This window comes from Tursiops truncatus, chromosome 10 (assembly GCF_011762595.2).
Source record: "Tursiops truncatus isolate mTurTru1 chromosome 10, mTurTru1.mat.Y, whole genome shotgun sequence".
In the NCBI taxonomy this organism is placed as follows: domain Eukaryota; kingdom Metazoa; phylum Chordata; class Mammalia; order Artiodactyla; family Delphinidae; genus Tursiops; species Tursiops truncatus.
Window position 1 is genome coordinate 50,985,049 of NC_047043.1, and position 20,061 is coordinate 51,005,109.

The following is a 20,061-nucleotide window of genomic DNA, read 5'->3' on the forward strand; positions in this document are numbered from 1 at the left end:
TCCAGGTTGTCTGTATTGGCATATAGTTGCTTGTAGTAATCTCTCATGGACCTTTGTGTTTCTGCAGTGTCAGTTGTTACTTCTTTTTCATTTCTAATTCTATTGATTTGAGTCTTCTCCCTTTTTTTCTTGATGAGTCTGGCTAATGGTTCATCAATTTTGTTTATCTTCTCAAAGAACCAGCTTTTAGTTTTATTGATCTTTGCTATCATTTCCTTCATTTCTTTTTCATTTATTTCTGATCTGATTTTTATGATTTCTTTCTTTCTGCTACTTTGGGGCTCTTTTGTTCTTCTTTCTCTAATTGCTTTAGGTGTAAGGTTAGGTTGTTTGAGATGTTTCTTGTTTCTTGAGGTAGGATTGTATTGCTATAAAGTTCCCTCTTAGAACTGCTTTTGTTGCATCCCATAGGTTTTGGGGTGTCGTGTTTTCATTGTCATTTGTTTCTAGGTATTTTTTGATTTCCTCTTTGATTTCTTCAGTGATATCTTGGTTATTAAGTAGTGTACTGTTTAGCCTCCACGTGCTTGTATTTTTAACAGAGTTTTTCCTGTAATTGATATCTAATAGAGCATTGTGGTCAGAAAAGATACTTGATATGATTTCAATTTTCTTAAATTTATCGAGGCTTGACTGGTGACCCAAGATATGATCTATCCTGGAAAATGTTCCATGAGCACTTGAGAGAAATGTGTATTCTGTTGTTTTTGGATGGAATGTCCTATAAATGTCAATAAAGTCCATCTTGTTTAATGTATCATTTAAAGCTTGTGTTTCCTTATTTATTTTCATTTTGGATGATCTGTCCATTGGTGAAAGTGGGGTGTTAAAGTCCCCTACTATGATTGTATTACTGTCGATTTCCCCTTTTATGGCTGTTAGCATTTGCCTTATGTTTTGAGGTGCTCCTATGTTGGGTGCATAAATATTTACAATTGTTATATCTTCTTCTTGGATTGATCCCTTGGTGTCCTTCTTTGTCTCCTATAATAGTCTTTATTTTAAAGTCTATTTCGTCTGATATGAGAATTGCTACTTCAGCTTTCTTTTGATTTCCATTTGCATGATGTATCTTTTTCCATCCCCTCACTTTCAGTCTGTATGTGTCCCAAGGTCTGAAGTGGGTCTCTTGTAGACAGCATATAGATGGGTCTTGTTTATGTATGCATTCAGCCAGTGTATGTCTTTTCATGGGAGCATTTAATCCTTTATATTTAAGGTAGTTATCAATATGTATGTTCCTATTACCATTTTCTTAATTGTTTAGGGTTTGTTATTGTAGGTCTTTTCCTTCTCTTGTGTTTCCTGCCTAGAGAAGTTCCTTTAGAATTTGTTGTAAAGCTGGTTTGGTAGTGCTGAATTCTCTTAGCTTTCGCTTCTCTGTCAAGGTTTTAATTTCTGTGTCTAATCTGAGTGAGATCCTTGCTGGGTAGACTAATCTTGGTTGTAGGTTTTTCCCTTTCATCCCTTTAAATATGTCCTGCCATTCCCTTCTGGCTTGCAGAGTTTCTGCCGAAAGATCAGCTGTTAACCTTATGGGGATTCCCTTGTATGTTATTTTTCCCTCGCTGCTTTTAGTATTTTTTCTGTGTATTTAATTTTTGATAGTTTGATTAATATGTGTCTTGGTGTGTTTCTCATTGGATTTATCCTGTATGGGAATCTCTACGCTCCCTGGACTTTATTAACTATTTCCTTTCCCATATTAGGGAAGTTTTCAACTATAATCTCTTCACATATTTTCTCAGTCCCTTTCTTTTTCTCTTCCTCTTCTGGGACCCCTATAATTCCAATGTTGGTGCATTTACTGTTACCTCGTAGGTCTCTAAGACTGTCCTCAATTCTTTTCATTCTTTTTTCTTTATTCTGCTCTGCAGTAGTTATTTCCAATAATTTATCTTCCAGGTCACTTATCCGTTCTTCTGTCTCAGTCATTCTACTATGGGATTCCTTCTAGAGAAGTTTTAATTTCATTTTTTGTGTTGTTCATCATTGTTTCTTTGCTCTTTAGTTCTACTAGGTCCTTGTTAAACGTTTCTTATATTTTCTCCATTCTAGTTCCAAGATTTGGGATCATCTTCACTATCATTACTCTGAATTCTTTTTCAGGTAGACTGCCTATTTCCTCTTCAATTGTTTGGTCTGCTGGGTTTTTACTTTGCTCCTTCATCTGCTGTGTGTTTCTCTGCTTATCATTTTGCCTAATTTACTGTGTTTGGGGTCTCCTTTTCACAGGCTGCAGTATGTAGTTCCCGTTGTTTTTGGTGTCTGCCTCCAGTGGCTAAGGTTGGTTCAGTGGGTTGTGTAGGCTTCCTGGTGGAGGGGACTAGTGCCTGTGTTCTGGTGGATGAGGCTGGATCTTGTCTTTCTGGTGGGCAGGACCGTGTCCGGTGGTGTGTTTGGGGGTGTCTGTGACCTTATTATGATTTTAGGCAGCCTCTCTGCTAATGGGTGGGGTTGTGTTCCTGTCTTCCTAGTTGTTTGACATAGGGTGTCCAGCACTGTAGGTTGCTGGTTGTTGAGTGGAGCTGGGTCTTAGCGTTGAGATGGAGATATCTGTGAGAGCTTTCGCCGTTTGATATTACGTGGAGCTGGGAGGTCTCTGGTGGACCAGTGTCCTGAAGTTGGCTCTCCCACCTCAGAGGAACAGGCCTGACACCCAGCCTGAGCACCAAGATCCTGTCAGCCATAGGGCTCCATCTGTTATTTCTCTCTTTTTTCTGTTTTTTTCCTCAAGAAAAAACCCTCTTCCTCCTGTTTTCTGCTTATCTCCTGTCTTCTTTGTACATTTTTTCTTGATTGATCTCCCTTTCACTTTCACCCTGTAGCTCTCTCTGGGCTTCTATTTCTACAGCAACAATGGGACTCTGGATGTTGTGGGCCACTTTTTTTGCCAATTGGCCGAGGAGAAGTGTTTGTAGGCGGATTGTTAACCACTGTGCCACCAGGAAAGTCCCTCTCTTTTTTTAATAGTTAAAATTTACCTTAATTTTGATCTCTTCCCTCAAAACTGTGAATTCTTTCATAAAGCAACCCTGATAGTTACAATTCCTCATAAACCACTCCTGATAACTTGAATGCTATTGAAGAAGTAAACTGCTCAATTCTTTCTTTCTTAAATGCAGTAACTATATAAATTATCTCATCTGTTATCTCAAAAATCCATATTATACTCAAATAAAAAGGGTCAGCAGACTAAGTCTTTAGAAAGTTATACATCTCTAATTTTTTGAGTATAAAATTCTCACATAGACTTTTATTAAAAGGGAAATTTTTGCACAATGAATTTAACAAATACCTTCTAAATTCACTTATAGAGAACTTTCTTTCATAAAATAAAATCAAAACAAAATAGGTAGAATTACATGCTCTTTTGTTTAGAGGCTTTAGAAATATCAATATATCACATTAGTTCATTACTCCATCTCTTACGTCCGGCATAACACCTGGCCTACAACAGGCACACAGTGAATAACTGTAGAACCAGTGAGTGACAGTCTGAAATGTGAGAAATCAAAAGTGACAAAATCCTAGTTTTTACAAAATACCTCATGTGAATTAGATTAAACCACCAATAACTGTAAATTATCAGCAGTGTCTGTCACTCTCATTCTAATTTCACCTTCCCCCTCTACCATACCATCTTGCAGGGAAAAACTGAGTTGCTTAGAGGCAGAGCTGGAACAATGGATAGAGTCTTTCCTGTTACTGAGTTATGAAAGCATTACTACTGTGAACAATACAACTACACAAGATCCAAAAATATATAAATTCTTGTTATAGGGATTATATTTTTTCATGCTTACCGATGACTTGACTTTTGCGGGATCAACTTTGTCATAAACTGGAGTGCAGTACACAATCAGCGTAAGGAGACTCAGCAGAAAGGCACTGCAGCTTACAAATTCGAAAAAGTAAAGGCCTCCACACAAAGTACATTGTGACACAACTTCCTCACAGATAAAGGCCAACAGAGACAGCACCTACAAAAGAAACAAAACATTTTGCTTAAGTGTTTTTCAGGGAAACCTATAGTATTCAGAAAACACCACCTGTTCACTCAAATATTTATCAAGTGGAGACTCGGCAAACAAGATTACTGAATGAACCTGATCTACACATAATTTACACTCCAGTTGCCTTGAAGGGAATATAGGTACACAGATAATTAACTACCTACTGTGTGCTAAATGCTAGAATACGAGAAATCCGGGGTGTTGTTATAAAAGCACACAGAAAAAGCACTCAATCTGGAGGTTGGGAAAGGCTTCCTGAAGGAAAGCTGAGACCAGAAGGACAGTAGAGTCAGTTGTGGGGTGAAAGATAGGGGAAAAAGTTCCAGGCAGAGAAGCAGTGCACAGAAAGACCTAGAAGTGAGAGAGCTCGGTACCTTCCCACGCCAACCACACACAGATATCCCACAAGCCCCACTCAACTGTGAAAGTGAGTTGAGTCAACATGGCTAACATGTCAGAGGGGAGGGGATGGCAGCACTGAAATCATGAAATGAGACCAGAGAGGTAATAAGCAGAGGCCAGATCTAAATGCCTCCTTTTACTAGTTTAAGGAATCTGGATTTTAAGCGTTTTTAAAGCAAAGAGGTAGGGACTTCCCTGGTGGCGCAGTGGTTAAGAATCCGCCTGCCAATGCAAGAGACATGGGTTTGAGCCCTGGTCTGGGAAGATCCCACATGCCATGGAGCAACTAAGCCTGAGCGCCACAACTACTGAGCCTGTGCTCTGGAGCCCGCGAGCCACAACGAGTGTGCCCAGGTGCCACAAGTACTGACGCCCGCGCGCCTAGAGCCCGTGCTCTGCAACAAAGAGAAGTCACTGCAATGAGAAGCCCGCGCACTGCAACGAAGAGTAGCCCCCGCTCGTCGCAACTAGAGAAAGCCTGCATGCAGCAATGAAGACCCAATGCAGCCAAAAATAAATTTTAAAATAATAATAAATAAATAAGTGTATAAAGCAAAGGGGTAACATGATCAGGTTTATGCTTTTAGTAGTTCTTTATAGCTATAATATAAAGAAGGGATGGGGAGGAGAGCCGGGGTGGGGCTGGAGACGGGGAGGGGGAGAGAGTGGGGGAGGGCAAAACTGGGGCTGGACATCCAGTTGGGGAAGCTGATGTCAGAAATCAGAGGAAAGACAGTGAGCAGGGTAGTAGTAATGGACAAGAGTGAAATCACTGGAAGATGCAGTAGAAGCCCTCATCAGACAGGATGAATACAAATGGAATAGGAAAGAAGCTAATACATATATGCTTAAACCATTTTATTTTCATTTAAAACAAAAGGCACATTTATTTATTCAGTCTTTTGAAGTGGGCCTTTTCTTTGAGAATGCACCTGACTGGAATTCCTCATCATGTTTTCTGCATTAATCACTTCCATCATTTATGACTACCACTTCCAGACTGATGTTATTTGAAGTGGAGCAAGATCTGGGACACCTGAGAAGCAGCGCACAGAATCCTTCTAGAGTCGGACTAGTTTTACTAGCCTTTCACAGTTGCCTTGCTCTTACTTAATTCCACTGCAAGTATTTTAGTAGTTTTTTTCGTCTTTCCAAAGCATTCAATTTATTTTCATAGAAACAATTCCTTTTCACATTCAATTTTAGTCTTGCAGTTATTTAACTGGCCATAAAAAGTATAATTTTGGGGAGTTCCCTGGTGGTCCAGTGGCTAAGACTGCACTCCCAATGCAGGGGGCCGGGGTTCAATCCCTAGTCAGGGAACTAGATCCCCCATACTGCAACTAAGAGTTTGCATGCTGCAATGAAGATCCCGTACGTGGCAGTGAAGATCCCACGTGCCACAACTACGACGCGGCGCAGCTAAATAAATAATTTTTTTAAGTATAATTTTTATGCATTTGTATTTAATGGAGAACAGTTATCTCTGGCTAATTTGGCAACTCAATTAAATGCAGGTGGTTTTAACAGCGCTCCCACTGTTGTGTGATGTGGTATTAACACACTGGTGCCTCACTGAAGAAAGAAGAGTTTTTCTTCTTCTTTTTAAGAGGCAAGGGTGCTGGGAAGAGAATAAATTCCAGAAGAGTTAGGTGGAGCTGGCTAGGAGGCAAAAGGATATATGGGTCTGGAGCTCAGGGGACAGGTCTGAGGTGGAGACTAAGATGTGGGAGATTACCCAGAATGAGGAAAGTCGGCCCTCTGCAGAACTGTGAGGAACCCCAAGATTTAAGGGATGAGCAGAGGGGGAGACAACAGCAAAGGACAATTAGGAGCAGCAGTCCAAGGGGTAGTCGATCAAGAAAAAAGTATTTCTACTCAGAGCAAGTAATCAAGAGTGCTGAATGCTACTCACAGTACTGAAACGCTTACATGAGACTGAGCTACAGGGTTGCTGGTGACATCAACAGGACCATTTCAGTGTGCTCAGAGAGGCAACCTAGATTACTATACTGTACACTGGAAGTGAGGGCTGGACAAGGCAGTGCAATAGAGACAGCCCAGTCACCCAGTGCAGCTTTGAGTGGCCAGATAAAGGGTAGTAGTGGATGAGGTCAAAGGGAAAGGAATTTCAAGACAGGAGAGAACTGAGCATGTTTAAATGCTTAGACAGAAACCTGTAAGATGTCTAAAGACAGAGAAAGAAAAGAGGATCTCTAAAGGCAAGATTCAGGGCTCAAGGTGTGAGGCTAACTCTTCTCTAGAAATAGGAAGGAAGAGAGAGAAGAGATTCACTTGTGCAGTTTGTGTGGGTTTTGTAGAAGCTAAGGGAATTTCCTTCTGGGTATTAAACCATCAAAATGACTGATGACCCAAGTCAAAGCCTTTTGGGAAATGCCGTCTCACACAAGTCAGGCCAGCAGGAGCCACCAGATATATTAATGGCAATAAAACTGCTACCAAAATCAACACATACATTAAGTAGGCAATCAAAATTTTATCCTACGAAACACTTCATCAAATCAGAGGTCAATAGTACAGCCACTCTGGAAAACAGTTTAGCAGTTTCTTTAAAAACTAAGCATGCAACTGCCATATGACCCAGCAACTGCATTCCTACATTCTGTATATGACCAAGAGAAATGAAAACTTACGTTCCTGCAAAAACTGATACATGAAAGTTCGTAACATTTTACTCATCAGAGACCCAAACTCTAAACACTACAGATGTCCTTCAATGGTTATACAAACTGTGGTAATCCATACCATGGAATACTACTTAGCAATAAAAAGGAACAAACTTGGTATATGCAACAATCTGGATGAGTCTCCAGAGAACTATGCAAAGTGAAAAAAATCCAATCTCCAAAGGTTACATACTGCATGACTCCATTTATATAATAACAAAGCTTATAGAGATAGAGAACTAATTAGTGGTGGCCAGGGGAGAGGGGAGAGGTGTGGCTATAAAGGGGTGGCACGAGGGAACCACATGGTGATGGAACAGTTTTGTTTTTTCTTTTTTAATTTTTATTCATTTATTTATTTATTTTTTGGCTGCAATATTTCTTCGTTGCCGTGTGTGGGTTTTCTCTAGTGGCAGCGAGCAGGGGTTACTCTTCATTGCGGTGTGCAGGCTTCTCGTTGCGGTGGCTTCTCGTTGCGAAGCATGGGCTCTAGGTGCGCGGGCTCACTAGCTGTGGTGCACGGGCTTAGTTGCTCCGCGGCATGTGGGATCTTCCCGGACCAGGAATTGAACCCATGTCCCCTGCACTGGCAGGTGGATTCTTAACCACTGCGCCACCAGGGAAGTCTGATGGAAAAGTTCTGATTCTTGATTGCAGCAGTGATTAAGGAAGCTACACTTGATAAAAGAGCATAGAGGTACACACACACACACACACACACACACACACACACACACATATGGATGCAAAGGACCTCCCTTTACATTTTGTTCTTGCAAGTTCCTGTGATTCTATAATTATTTCAAAATAAAAAGTTAAAAAAGTCAAATCCAAATTGGCATCTAAACCTCTAAGGGATTTCCCCCTTCCTGTTGGCAATACAAAATTCATATATTCCCACAACTGAAAAAGAATGCATGTAAGGACGAAAATAGGTCCTATTGCTGTGATTTCCTGTAAGTTAATGAGGCATAAAATGGTCCAGAATATCCCAAACAACTTCCTCACATCAGACAGATGTTAGGCGAGGCGTTCCCAGTCACCGCACCACAGGATAAAGCGACACACCAAGCCAAGTCCCAAAAGGTCATTGTGTAAAAGTACTTCTTCACCTGTAATTATAATTACAAGAGGAGTTTTTATAAGTCTACAGTATAATAAGATACCAAATGTCTTAATATTCCATTTGCTTTATTCTTGACTCTATGTTAAATCTTGTCCAAGTTTTAGGAGTTTCTCTATGAGACATTTGCAAAATACACCTGAGGTGTATGAAAGTCAATTAACTATGAGAAGATATGAGCCTAAAACTCTAATAGGGGTGTGAGAATAGTTGATCTTGAACCATTCTTCTCTACAATAATGAGATTATGAGGAACACTCATCAGTGCAGGCTATAAGACAATAAAATCTTATCTGTAGTAGAGACACAGACTGCTTATCTACTCTCCCTAAGAAAAGGGCAGGATCCAGCTGGGCCAGAAGCAATCAGTGACAAGTCATTACAAGACCTATTCCAAACTTATTAAAGGAGTCATTCTTACTGACCTTAAGCCCTAAAGCAGTATCAAGAGGAGGGTTCTGCATGGACATCTTAGAGAATGAAGGGGTAGTAGATCAAGTTTGGAATTTACTAGTTCCTATTCCCAGATAAAGGCCATGAAATTAACACGACAAGCTATATTCAGTATGAAAATTTCTCTTGACTCCCCATCTCTGATGCTACTAACCTTCCTTTAAAATCTCCCACAGCACTGTACAGTCTCTAATACCAAATAAAGGGATCATTTCACAATATATACAAATATCACATTATTATGTTGTACATCTGAAACTGTTACATGTCAATTATACCTCAATTTAAAAAATAAGTTAGAGGGAGACCTTCAAGATGGCAGAGGAGTAAGATGTGGAGATCACCATCCTCCCCACAAATACATCAGAAATACATCTACATGTGGAACAACTCCTACAGAACACCTACTGAACTCTGGCAGAAGACCTCAGACCTCCCAAAAGGGTGCACGAGGAGAGGGGATTCAGAGCACTGCCTAAAGGAGCTCCAGAGATGGGCGTGAGCCATGGCTATCAGCACGGACACCAGAGACGGGCATGAAACGTTAAGGCTGCTGCTGCAGCCACCAAAAGGCCTGTGTGCAAGCACAGGTCACTCTCCACACCTCCCCTCCCGGGAGCCTGTGCAGCCCGCCACTGCCGGGGTCCTGTGATTCAGGGACAACTTCCCTGGGAGAACACACGTGCAACTCAGGGACTGTTGCAATGTCACGCCAGCCTCTTGCTGCTGCAGGCTCACCCCACATTCCACACCCCTCCTTCCCCCCGGCCTGAGACAGCCAAAGCCCCCTAATCAGCTGCTACTTTAACCCCATCCCATCTTGGTAGGGAACAGACGCCCTCAGGCGACCTACACGCAGAGGTGGGCCCAAATCTAAAGCTGAACCCCAGGAGCTGTGCGAACAGAGAAAAGAAAGGGAAACCTCTCCCAGCAGCCTCATGAGCAGCGGATTAAATCTCCACAATCAACTTAATGTACGCTACATCTCTGGAATACCTGAATAGACAACAAATCATCCCAAAATTGAGGCGGTGGACTTTGGGAGCAACTGTAGACTTGAGGTTTGCTTTCTGCATCAGATTTATTTCTGGTTTTATGTTTATCTTAGTTTAGTGTTTAGAGTTTGTTATCATTGGTAGATTTGTTTATTGATTTGGTAGCTCTCTTCCTCCTTTTTTTTTGAGATATATTTTTTTCCTTTTTCTCTTTTTGAGAGTGTGTACGTGTATGCTTGTTTGTGTGATTCTGTCTGAATAGCTTTGCTTTTACCATTTGTCCTACGGATCTGCCAGTCCGTTTTTTGTTTTTGTTTTTTTTTAGTATACTTTTTAGCACTTGTTATCATTGGTGGATTTGTTTTTTTGGTCTGGTTGCTCTCTTCTTTCTTTTTTTTTTTTTCGTTTTTTACTACTTTTTAACTTTTTAAATAATTTATTTACTATTATCATTTTTTTGCAGTATGCGGGCCTCTCACTGTTGTGGCCTCTCCCATTGCAGAGCACAGGCTCCAGACGCACAGGCTTCAGCGGCCATGCGCACGGGCCAGCCAGTACGCGGCATGTGGGATCTTCCCGGACAGGGGCACGATCCCATGTCCCCTGCATCGGCAGGCGGACTCTCAACCACTGCGCCACCAGGGAAGCACAATAATTATTTTTAATTTTAGTAACTTTATTTTATTTATTTTTTCTTTCTTCCTTTCTTTTTTTCCTCCCTTTTCTTCTGATCCATGTGGCTGACAGGGTCTTGGTGCTCCGGTCAGGTGTCAGGCCGGTACCTGTGAGGTGGGACAGCCAAGTTCAGGACACTGGTCCACCAGAGACCTCCCGGCTCCATGTAATATCAAACGGCGAAAGCTCTCCCAGAGATCTCCATCTCAACGCTAAGACCCAGCTCCACTCAACAACCAGCAACCTACAGTGCAGGACACCCTATGCCAAACAACTAGCAAGACAGGAACACAACCCCACCCATTAGCAGAGAGGCTGCCTAAAATCATAATAAGGTCACAGACACCCCCAAACACACCACCAGACACGGTCCTGCCCACCAGAAAGACAAGATCCAGCCTCATCCACCAGAACACAGGCACTAGTCCCCTCCACAAGGAAGCCTACACAACCCACTGAACCAACCTTAGCCACTGGAGGCAGACACCAAAAACAACGGGAACTAGGATCCTGCAGCCTGCAAAAAGGAGACCCCATACACAGTAAGATAAGCAAAATGAGAAGACAGAAAAACACACAGCAGATGAAGGAGCAAGGTAAAAACCCAGCAGACCAAACAATTGAAGAGGAAATAGGCAGTCTACCTGAAAAAGAATTCAGAGTAATGATAGTGAAGATGATCCCAAATCTTGGAACTAGAATGGAGAAAATATAAGAAACGTTTAACAAAGACCTAGAACAACTAAAGAGCAAACAAACAATGATGAACAACACAATAAATGAAATTTAAAAGTCTCTAGAAGGAATCCACAGCAGAAAAACTGAGGCAGAGGAATGGAGAAGTGACCTGGAAGAGAAATATTGGAAATAACTACTGCAGAGCAGAATAAAGAAAAAAGAATTGAGGACAGTCTTAGAGACCTCTGGGACAACAGTAAACGCACCAACACTGGAATTATAGGGGTTCCAGAAGAAGAAGAGAAAAAGAAAGGGACTGAGAAAGTATTTGAAGAGATTATAGTTGAAAACTTCCCTAACATGGGAAAGGAAAAGTTAATTCAAGTCCAGGAAGTGCAGAGAGTCCCATACAGTATAAATCCAAAGAGAAACACGCCAAGCCACATATTAATCAAACTATCAAAAATTAAATATAAAGAAAAAATATTAAAAGCACAAGGGAAAAACAACAAATAACATACAAGGGAACCCCGTAACGTTAACAGCTGATCTTTCAGCAGAAACTCTGCAAACCAGAAGAGAGTGGCAGGACATACTTAAAGTGATGAAAGGGAAAAACCTACAACCAAGATTAGTATACCCAGCAAGGATCTCACTCAGATTAGACAGAGAAATTAAAACCTTTACAGAAAAGCAAAAGCTAAGAGAATTCAGCACTACCAAACCAGCTTTACAACAAATGCTAAAAAAACTTTTCTAGGCAGGAAACACAAGGAAAAGACCTACAATAACAAACCCCAAACAATTAGGAAAATGGTAATAGGAAAATACATATCGATAATTACCTTAAATGTAAATGGATTAAATGCTCCCACCAAAAGACACAGACTGGCTGAATGGATACAAAAACAAGACCCACCAACATGCTGTCTACAAGAGATCCACTTCAGATGTAGGGACACATTCAGACTGAAAGTGAGGGGATGGAAAAAGATACATCATGCTAATGGAAATCAAAAGAAAGCTGGAGTAGCAATTCTCATATCAGACAAAATAGACTTTAAAATAAAGACGATTACAGGAGACAAAAAGGACACTACATAATGATCAAGGGATCAATCCAAGAAAAAGATACAACAATTTTAAATATTTATGCACCCAACAGATGAGCACCTCAATACATAAGGCAAATGCTAACAGCCATAAAAGGGGAAATAGACAGTAACACAATCATAGTAGGGGACTTTAACACCCCACTTTCACCAATGGACAGATCATCCAAAATAAAAATAAATAAGGAAACACAAGCTTTAAATGATACATTAAACAAGATGGACTTAATTCATATTTATAGGACATTCCATCCAAAAACAACAGAATACACTTTCTTCCCAAGTGCTCATGGAACATTCTCCAGGATAGATCATATCTTGGGTCACAAATCAAGCCTCAGTAAATTCAAGAAAATTGAAATCGTATCAAGTATCTTTTCCGACCACAACGCTATGAGACTAGATATCAATTACAGGAAAAACTCTAAAAAAAAAAAAAAACACATGGAGGCTAAACAATACACTACTTAATAACCAAGCTATCACTGAAGAAATCAAAGAGGAAATTAAAAAATACCTAGAAACAAACGACAATGAAAACACGATGACCCAAAACCTATGGGATGCAGTAAAAGTAGTTCTAAGAGGGAGTTTACAGCAATACAATCCTACCTCAAGAAACAAGAAATATCTCAAGCAACCAAAAGTTACACCTAAAGCAATTAAAGAAAGAAGAACAAAAAAGCCCAAAATTAGCAGAAAGAAAGAAATCATAAAGATCAGATAAGAAATAAATGAAAAAGAAATGAAGGAAACAATAGCAAAGATCAACAAAACTAAAAGCTGGTTCTTAGAGAAGATAAACAAAATTGATAAACCATTAGCCAGACTCATCAAGAAAAAAGGGAGAAGACCCAAATCAATAGAATTAGAAATGAAAAAGGATAAGCAACAATTGACACTGCAGAAATACAAAGGATCATGAGAGATTACTATAAGCAACTATATGCCAATAAAACGGACAACCTGGAAGAAATGGACAAATTCTTAGAAAAGCACAACCTTCCGAGACTGAACCAGGAAGAAACAGAACATATAAACAGACCAGTCACAAGCACTGAAATTGAAACTGTGATTAAAAATCTTCCAACAAACAAAAGCCCAGGACCAGATGGCTTCACAGGTGAATTCTATCAAACATTTAGAGAAGAGCTAACACCTAGCCTTCTCAAACTCTTCCAAAATATAGCAGAGGGAGGAACACTCCCAAACTCATTCTATGAGGCCACCATCACCCTGACACCAAAACGAGACAAAGACGTCACAAAGAAAACTACAGGCCAGGGACGTCCCTGGTGGCGCAGTGGTTAAGAATCCGATTGCCAATGCGGCTGACACGGGTTTGAGCCCTGGACTGGGAAGATCCCACATGCCACAGAGCAACTAAGCCCATGCACCACAACTACTGAGCCTGTGCTCTAGAGCCTGTAAGCCACAACTCTTGAGCCCACGAGCCACTACTGAGCCCACATGCTACAACTACTGAAGCCCACGAGCCTAGAGCCCGTGCTCTGCAATAAGAGAATCCACCACAATGAGAAGCCTGAGCACCACAAGGAAGAGTAGCCCCTGCTTGCCATGACTAGAGAAAGCCCACAGGCAGCAACAAAAACCCAATGCAGCCAAAAAAAAAAAAGAAAAGTACAGGCCAACATCACTGATGAAAACAAAGGCAAAAATCCTCAACAAAATACTAGGAAACAGAATCCAACAGCACATTAAAAAGATCATACACCATGATCAAATGGGGTTTATCCCAGGAATGCAAGGATTCTTCAATATACACAAATCAATCAATGTGAAAAACCATATTAACAAACTGAAGGAGAAACACCATATGATAATCTCAACAGATGCAGAAAAAGCTTGTAACATTATTCAACCCCCATTTATGATAAAAACACTACAGAAAGTAGGCATAGAGGGAACTTACCTCAACATAATAAAGGCCATATATGACAAAACTACAGCCAACATCATTCTGAATGGTGAACAACTGAAACCATTTCCACTAAGATCAGCAACAAGACAAGGTTGCCCACTCTCACCACTATTATTCAACATAGTTTTGGAGGTTTCAGCCACGGCAGTCAGAGAAGAAAAAGAAATATAAGGAATCCAAATCGGAACAGAAATAAAGCTGTCACTGTTTGCAGATGACATGATACTACACACAAAGACTCCAAAAGATGCTACCAGAAAACTACTAGACCTAATCAATGAATTTGGTAAAGTTGCAGGATACAAAATTAATGCACAGAAATCTCTTGCATCCCTATACACTAAGAATGAAAGATCAGAAAGAGAAATTAAGGAAACAACAAAAAGAAAAAAATACCTAGAAATAAACCTACCTAAGGAGACAAAAGACCTGTATGCAGAAAACTGTAAGACACTGATGAAAGAAATTAAAGGTGATACAAACAGATTGAGAGATATAACATGTTCTTGGATTGGAGGAATCAACATTGTGAAAATGACTATACTACCCCAAGCAATCTACAGATTCAGTGGAATCCCTATCAAACTACCAATGGCATTTTTCACAGAAGTAGAACAGAAAATTTCACAATTTGTATGGAAACACAAAAGACCCTGAGTAGCCAAAGCAATCTTCAGAAAGAAAAATGGAGGTAGAGGAATCAGGCTCCCTGCCTTCAGAATATACTACAAGGCTACAGTAATCAACAGTATGGTACTGACACAAAAACAGAAATACAGATCAATGGAACAGGATAGAAAGCCCAGAGATAAACCCACGCACATATGGTCACCTTATTTTGATAAAGGAGGCAAGACTATACAGTGGAGAAAAGACATCCTCTTCAGTAAGTGGTGCTGGGAAAACTGGACAGCTACATGTAAAAAAATGAAATTAGAACACTCCCTAACACCATACACAAAAATAAACTCAAAAAGGATTAAAGACCTAAATGTAAGACTGGAAACTATAAAACTCCTAGAGGAAAACACAGAAAGGACACTCCCTGACATAAATCACAGCAAGATTGTTTTTGACCCACCTCCTAGAGAAATGGAAATAAAAATAAAAATAAACAAATGGGGGCTTTGCTGGTGGCGTAGTGGCTGAGAGTACGCCTGCCGATGCAGGGGACACGGGTTCGTGTCCCGGTCCGGGAAGATCCCACATGCCGCAGAGCAGCTAGGCCCGTGAGCCATGGCCGCTGAGCCTGCGCGTCCAGAGCCTCTGCTCCGCAACGGGAGAGGCCAGAACAGTGAGAGGCCCGCGTACCGCAAAAAAACAAACAAACAAAAAACAAATGGGACGTAATGAAACTTCAAAGCTCCTGCACAGCAAAGGAAACCATAAACAAGATGAAAAGACAACCTTCAGAATGGGAGAAAATACTTGCAAATGAAGCAACTGACAAAGGATTAATCTCCAAAATTAACAAGCAGCTCATGCAGCTCAATATCAAAAAAACAAACAACCCAAGAATGGGCAGAAGACCTAAATAAACATTTCTCCAAAGAAGATATACAGACAGCCAAGAAACACATGAAAGCATGTTCAACATCACTAATCATTAGAGAAATGCAAATCAATACTACAATGAGGTATCACCTCACACCAGTTAGAATAGCTATCTTCAAAAAATTTACAAACAAATGCTGGAGAGGGTGTGGAGAAAAGGGAACCCTCTTGCACTGTTGATGGGAATGTAAATTGATGCAGCCACTATGGAGAACAGTATGGAGGTTCCTTAAAAAACTAAAAATAGAACTACCATATGACCCAGCAATCCCACTACTGGGCATATACCCTAAGAAAACCGGAATTCAAAAAGAGTCATGGGGATGAGGGGAAGATGGTGGAAGAGTAAGACGCGGAGATCACCTTCCTCCCCACAGCTACACCAGAAATACATCTACACGTGGAACAACTCCTACAGAACACCTACTGAACGCTGGCAGAAGACCTCAGACGCCCAAAAGGCAAGAAAGTCCCCACGTACCTGGGTAGGGCAAAAGAAAAAAGAATAAACAGAGACAAAAGGATAGGGATGGGCCCTGCACCAGTGGGAGGGAGCTGTGAAAGAGGAAAGGTTTCCACCCACTAGGAAGCCCCTTCACGGGCAGAGACTGCGAGTGGCGGACGGGGAAAGCTTCGGGGCCGCGAAGGAGAGCACAGCAACAGGGGTGCAGAGGGCAAAGCAGAGAGATTCCCGCACAGAGGATCAGTGCCAACCGGCACTCACCAGCCCAAGAGGATTGTCTGCTCACACGCAGGGGCGGGCGGCGCTGGGAGCTGAGGCTTGGGCTTCGGTCGGAGCGCAGGGAGAGGACTGGGGTTGGTGGCGTGAACACACCTGCAAGGGGTTAGTACACCACGGCTAGCCGGGAGGGAGTCCGGGGAAAAGTCTGGACCTGCCGAAGAGGCAAGAGACTTTCTCTTCCCTCTTTGTTTCCTGGTGTGCGAGGAGAGGGGATTAAGAGCGCTGCTTAAAGGAGCTCCAGAGACAGGCGTGAGCCGCGGCTAAAAGCACGGACCCAAGAGATGGGCATGAGACGCTAAGGCTGCTGCTGCCGCCACCAAGAAGCCTGTGTGCGAGCACAGGTCACTATCCACACCCCCCTTCCGGGGAGCCTGTGCAGCCCGCCACTGCCAGGGTCCCGGGATCCAGCAACAACTTCCCCAGGAGAACGCACGGCGCACCTCAGGCTTGTGCAATGACACGCCGGCCTCTGCCGCCGCAGGTGTGCCCCGCACTCCATGCCGCTCCCTCCCCCTGGCCTGAGTGAGCCACAGCCCCCGAATCAGTGGCTCCTTTAACCCGGTCCTGTCTGAGAGAAGGACAGACGCCCTCCGGCGACCTACACTCAGAGGCGGGGCGAAATTCAAAGCTGAGCCCCGGGAGATGTGAGAACAAAGAAGAGAAAGGGAAATCTCTCCCAGCAGCCTCAGGAGCAGCGGATTAAAGCTCCACAATCAACTTGATGTACCCTGCATCTGTGGAATACATGAATAGACAATGAATCATCCCAAATTGAGGAGGTGGACTTTGAGAGCAAGATTTATGATTTTTTCCCCTTTTCCTCTTTTTGTGAGTGTGTATGTGTATGCTTCTGTGTGAGATTTTGTCTGTAGAGCTTTGCTTTCACCATTTGTCCTAGGGTTCTATCCGTCTTGTTTTTTTTTCTTTTTTAAAAAAATTTTTTTTCTTAATAATTATTTTATCTTACTTTACCTTCTTTCCTTCTTTCTTTCTTTCCTTCCCTCCTTCCATCCTCCCTCCCTCCCTCCCTTTCTTCCTTCCTTCCTTTCTTTCTTTTTCTACTTTTTCTCCCTTTTATTCTGCACTGTGTGGATGAAAGGCTCTTGGTGCTGCAGCCAGGAGTCAGTGCTGTGCCTCTGAGGTGGGAGAGCCAACTTCAGGACACTGGTCAACAAGAGACCTCCGAGCTCCACATAATATCAAATGGCGAAAATATCTCCCAGAGACCTCCATCTCAACACCAGCACCCAGCTTCACTCAACGACCAGCAAGCTACAGTGCTGGACACCCTATGCCAAACAACTAGCAAGACAGGAACACAACCCCACCCGTTAGCAGAGAGGCTGCCTAAAATCATAATAAGTTCACAGACACCCCAAAACACACAACCAGACGTGGACCTGCCCAACAGAAAGACAAGATCCAGCCTCATCCACCAGAACCAGGCACTAGTCCCCTCCACCAGGAAGCCTACACAACCCACTGAACCACCTTCAGACACTGGGGACAGACACCAAAAACAGCGGGAACTACAAACCTGCAGCCTGCAAAAAGGAGACCCCATACACAGTAAGATAAGCAAAAGGAGAAGACAGAAAAACACACAGCAGATGAAGGAGCAAGATAAAAACCCACCAGACCTAACAAATGAAGAGGAAATAGGCAGTCCACCTGAAAAAGAATTCAGAATAATGATAGTAAAGATCATCCAAAATCTTGGAAATAGACAAAATGCAAGAAACATTTAACAAGGACCGAGAAGAACTAAAGATGAAACAAGCAATGATGAACAACACAATAAATGAAATTAAAAATACTCTAGATGGGATCAATAGCAGAATAACTGAGGCAGAAGAACGGATAAGTGACCTGGAAGATAAAATAGTGGAAGTAACTACTGCAGAGCAGAATAAAGAAAAAATAATGAAAAGAACTGAGGACAGTCTCAGAGACCTCGGGGACAACATTAAACGCACCAACATTCGAATTATAGGGGTTCCAGAAGACGAAGATAAAAAGAAAGGGACTGAGAAAATATTTGAAGAGATTATACTTGAAAACTTCCCTAATACGGGGAAGGAAATAGTTAATCAAGTCCAGGAAGCACAGAGAGTCCCATACAGGATAAATCCAAGGAGAAATACGCCAAGACACATATTAATCAAACTATCAAAAATTAAAAACACAGAAAACATATTAAAAGCCACAAAGGAAAAAAAACAAATAACACAAGGGAATCCCCATAAGGTTAACAGCTGATCTTTCAGCAGAAACTCTGCAAGCCAGAAGGAACTGGCAGGACATATTTATAGTGATGAAGGAGAAAAACCTGCAACCAAGATTACTATACCCAGCAAGGATCTCATTCAGATTTGATGGAGAAATTAAAACCTTTACAGACAAGCAAAAGCTGAGAGAGTTCAGCACCACCAAACCAGCTTTACAACAAATGCTAAAGGAACTTCTCTAGGCAAGAAACACAAGAGAAGGAAAAGACCTACAATAACAAACCCAAAACAATTAAGAAAATGGGAATAGGAACATACATATCGATAATTACCTTAACTGTAAACGGACTAAATGCTCCCACCGAAAGAGACAGATTGGCTGAATGGATACAAAAACAAGACCCATATATATGCTGTCTACAAGAGACCCACTTCAGACCTAGAGACACATACAGACCGAAAGTAAGGGGATGGAAAAAGATATTCCATGCAAACGGAAACCAAAAGAAAGCTGAAGTAGCAATTCTCATATCAGACAAAACAGACTTTAAAATAAGGACTATTACAAGAGACAAAGAAGGACACTACATAATGATCAAGGGATCAATTCAAGAAGAAGATATAACAATTGTAAATATTTATGCACCCAACATAGGAGCACCTCAATACATAAGGCAAATACTAACAGCCATAAAAGGGGATATCAACAGTAACACATTCATAGTAGGGGACTTTAACACCCCACTTTCACCAATGGACAGATCATCCAAAATGAAAATAAATAAGGAAACACAAGCTTTAAATGATACATTAAACAAGATGGACTTAATTGATATTTATAGAACATTCCATCCAAAAACAACAGAATACACATTTTTCTCAAGTGCTCATGGAACATTCTCCAGGATAGATCATATCTTGGGTCACAAATCAAGCCTTGGTAAATTTAAAAAAATCGAAATTGTATCAAGTATCTTTTCCGACCACAATGCTATCAGACTAGATATCAATTACAGGAAAAGATCTGTAAAAAATACAAACATATGGAGGCTAAACAATACACTACTTAATAACGAAGTGATCACTGAAGAAATCAAAGAGGAAATTAAAAAATACCTAGAAACAAATGACAATGGAGACACGACAACCCAAAATCTATGGAATGCAGCAAAAGCAGTTCTAAGAGGGAACTTAATAGCAATACAACCCTACCTTAAGAAACAGGAAGCATCTCGAATAAACAACCTAACCTTGCACCTAAAGCAATTAGAGAAAGAAGAACAAAAAACCCCCAAAGTTAGCAGAAGGAAAGAAATCATAAAAATCAGATCAGAAATAAATGAAAAAGAAATGAAGGAAACGATAGCAAAGATCAATAACACTAAAAGCTGGTTCTTTGAGAAGATAAACAAAATAGATAAACCATTAGCCAGACTCATCAAGAAAAAAAGGGA

General features: G+C 41.3%; 1 protein-coding gene across 1 annotated transcript in view; it reads right to left on the bottom strand.

Moving 5' to 3' along the window:
* CMTM6 (CKLF like MARVEL transmembrane domain containing 6) overlaps nt 1-20,061 on the bottom strand; it is a 52,033-nt gene that overhangs the window by 21,748 nt on the left and 10,224 nt on the right. The window contains exon 2 of the mRNA XM_019946920.3: nt 3,807-3,983. Within this exon, the coding sequence (XP_019802479.2) occupies nt 3,807-3,983 (177 nt within the window). The remainder of the gene's footprint in view (nt 1-3,806; nt 3,984-20,061) is intronic.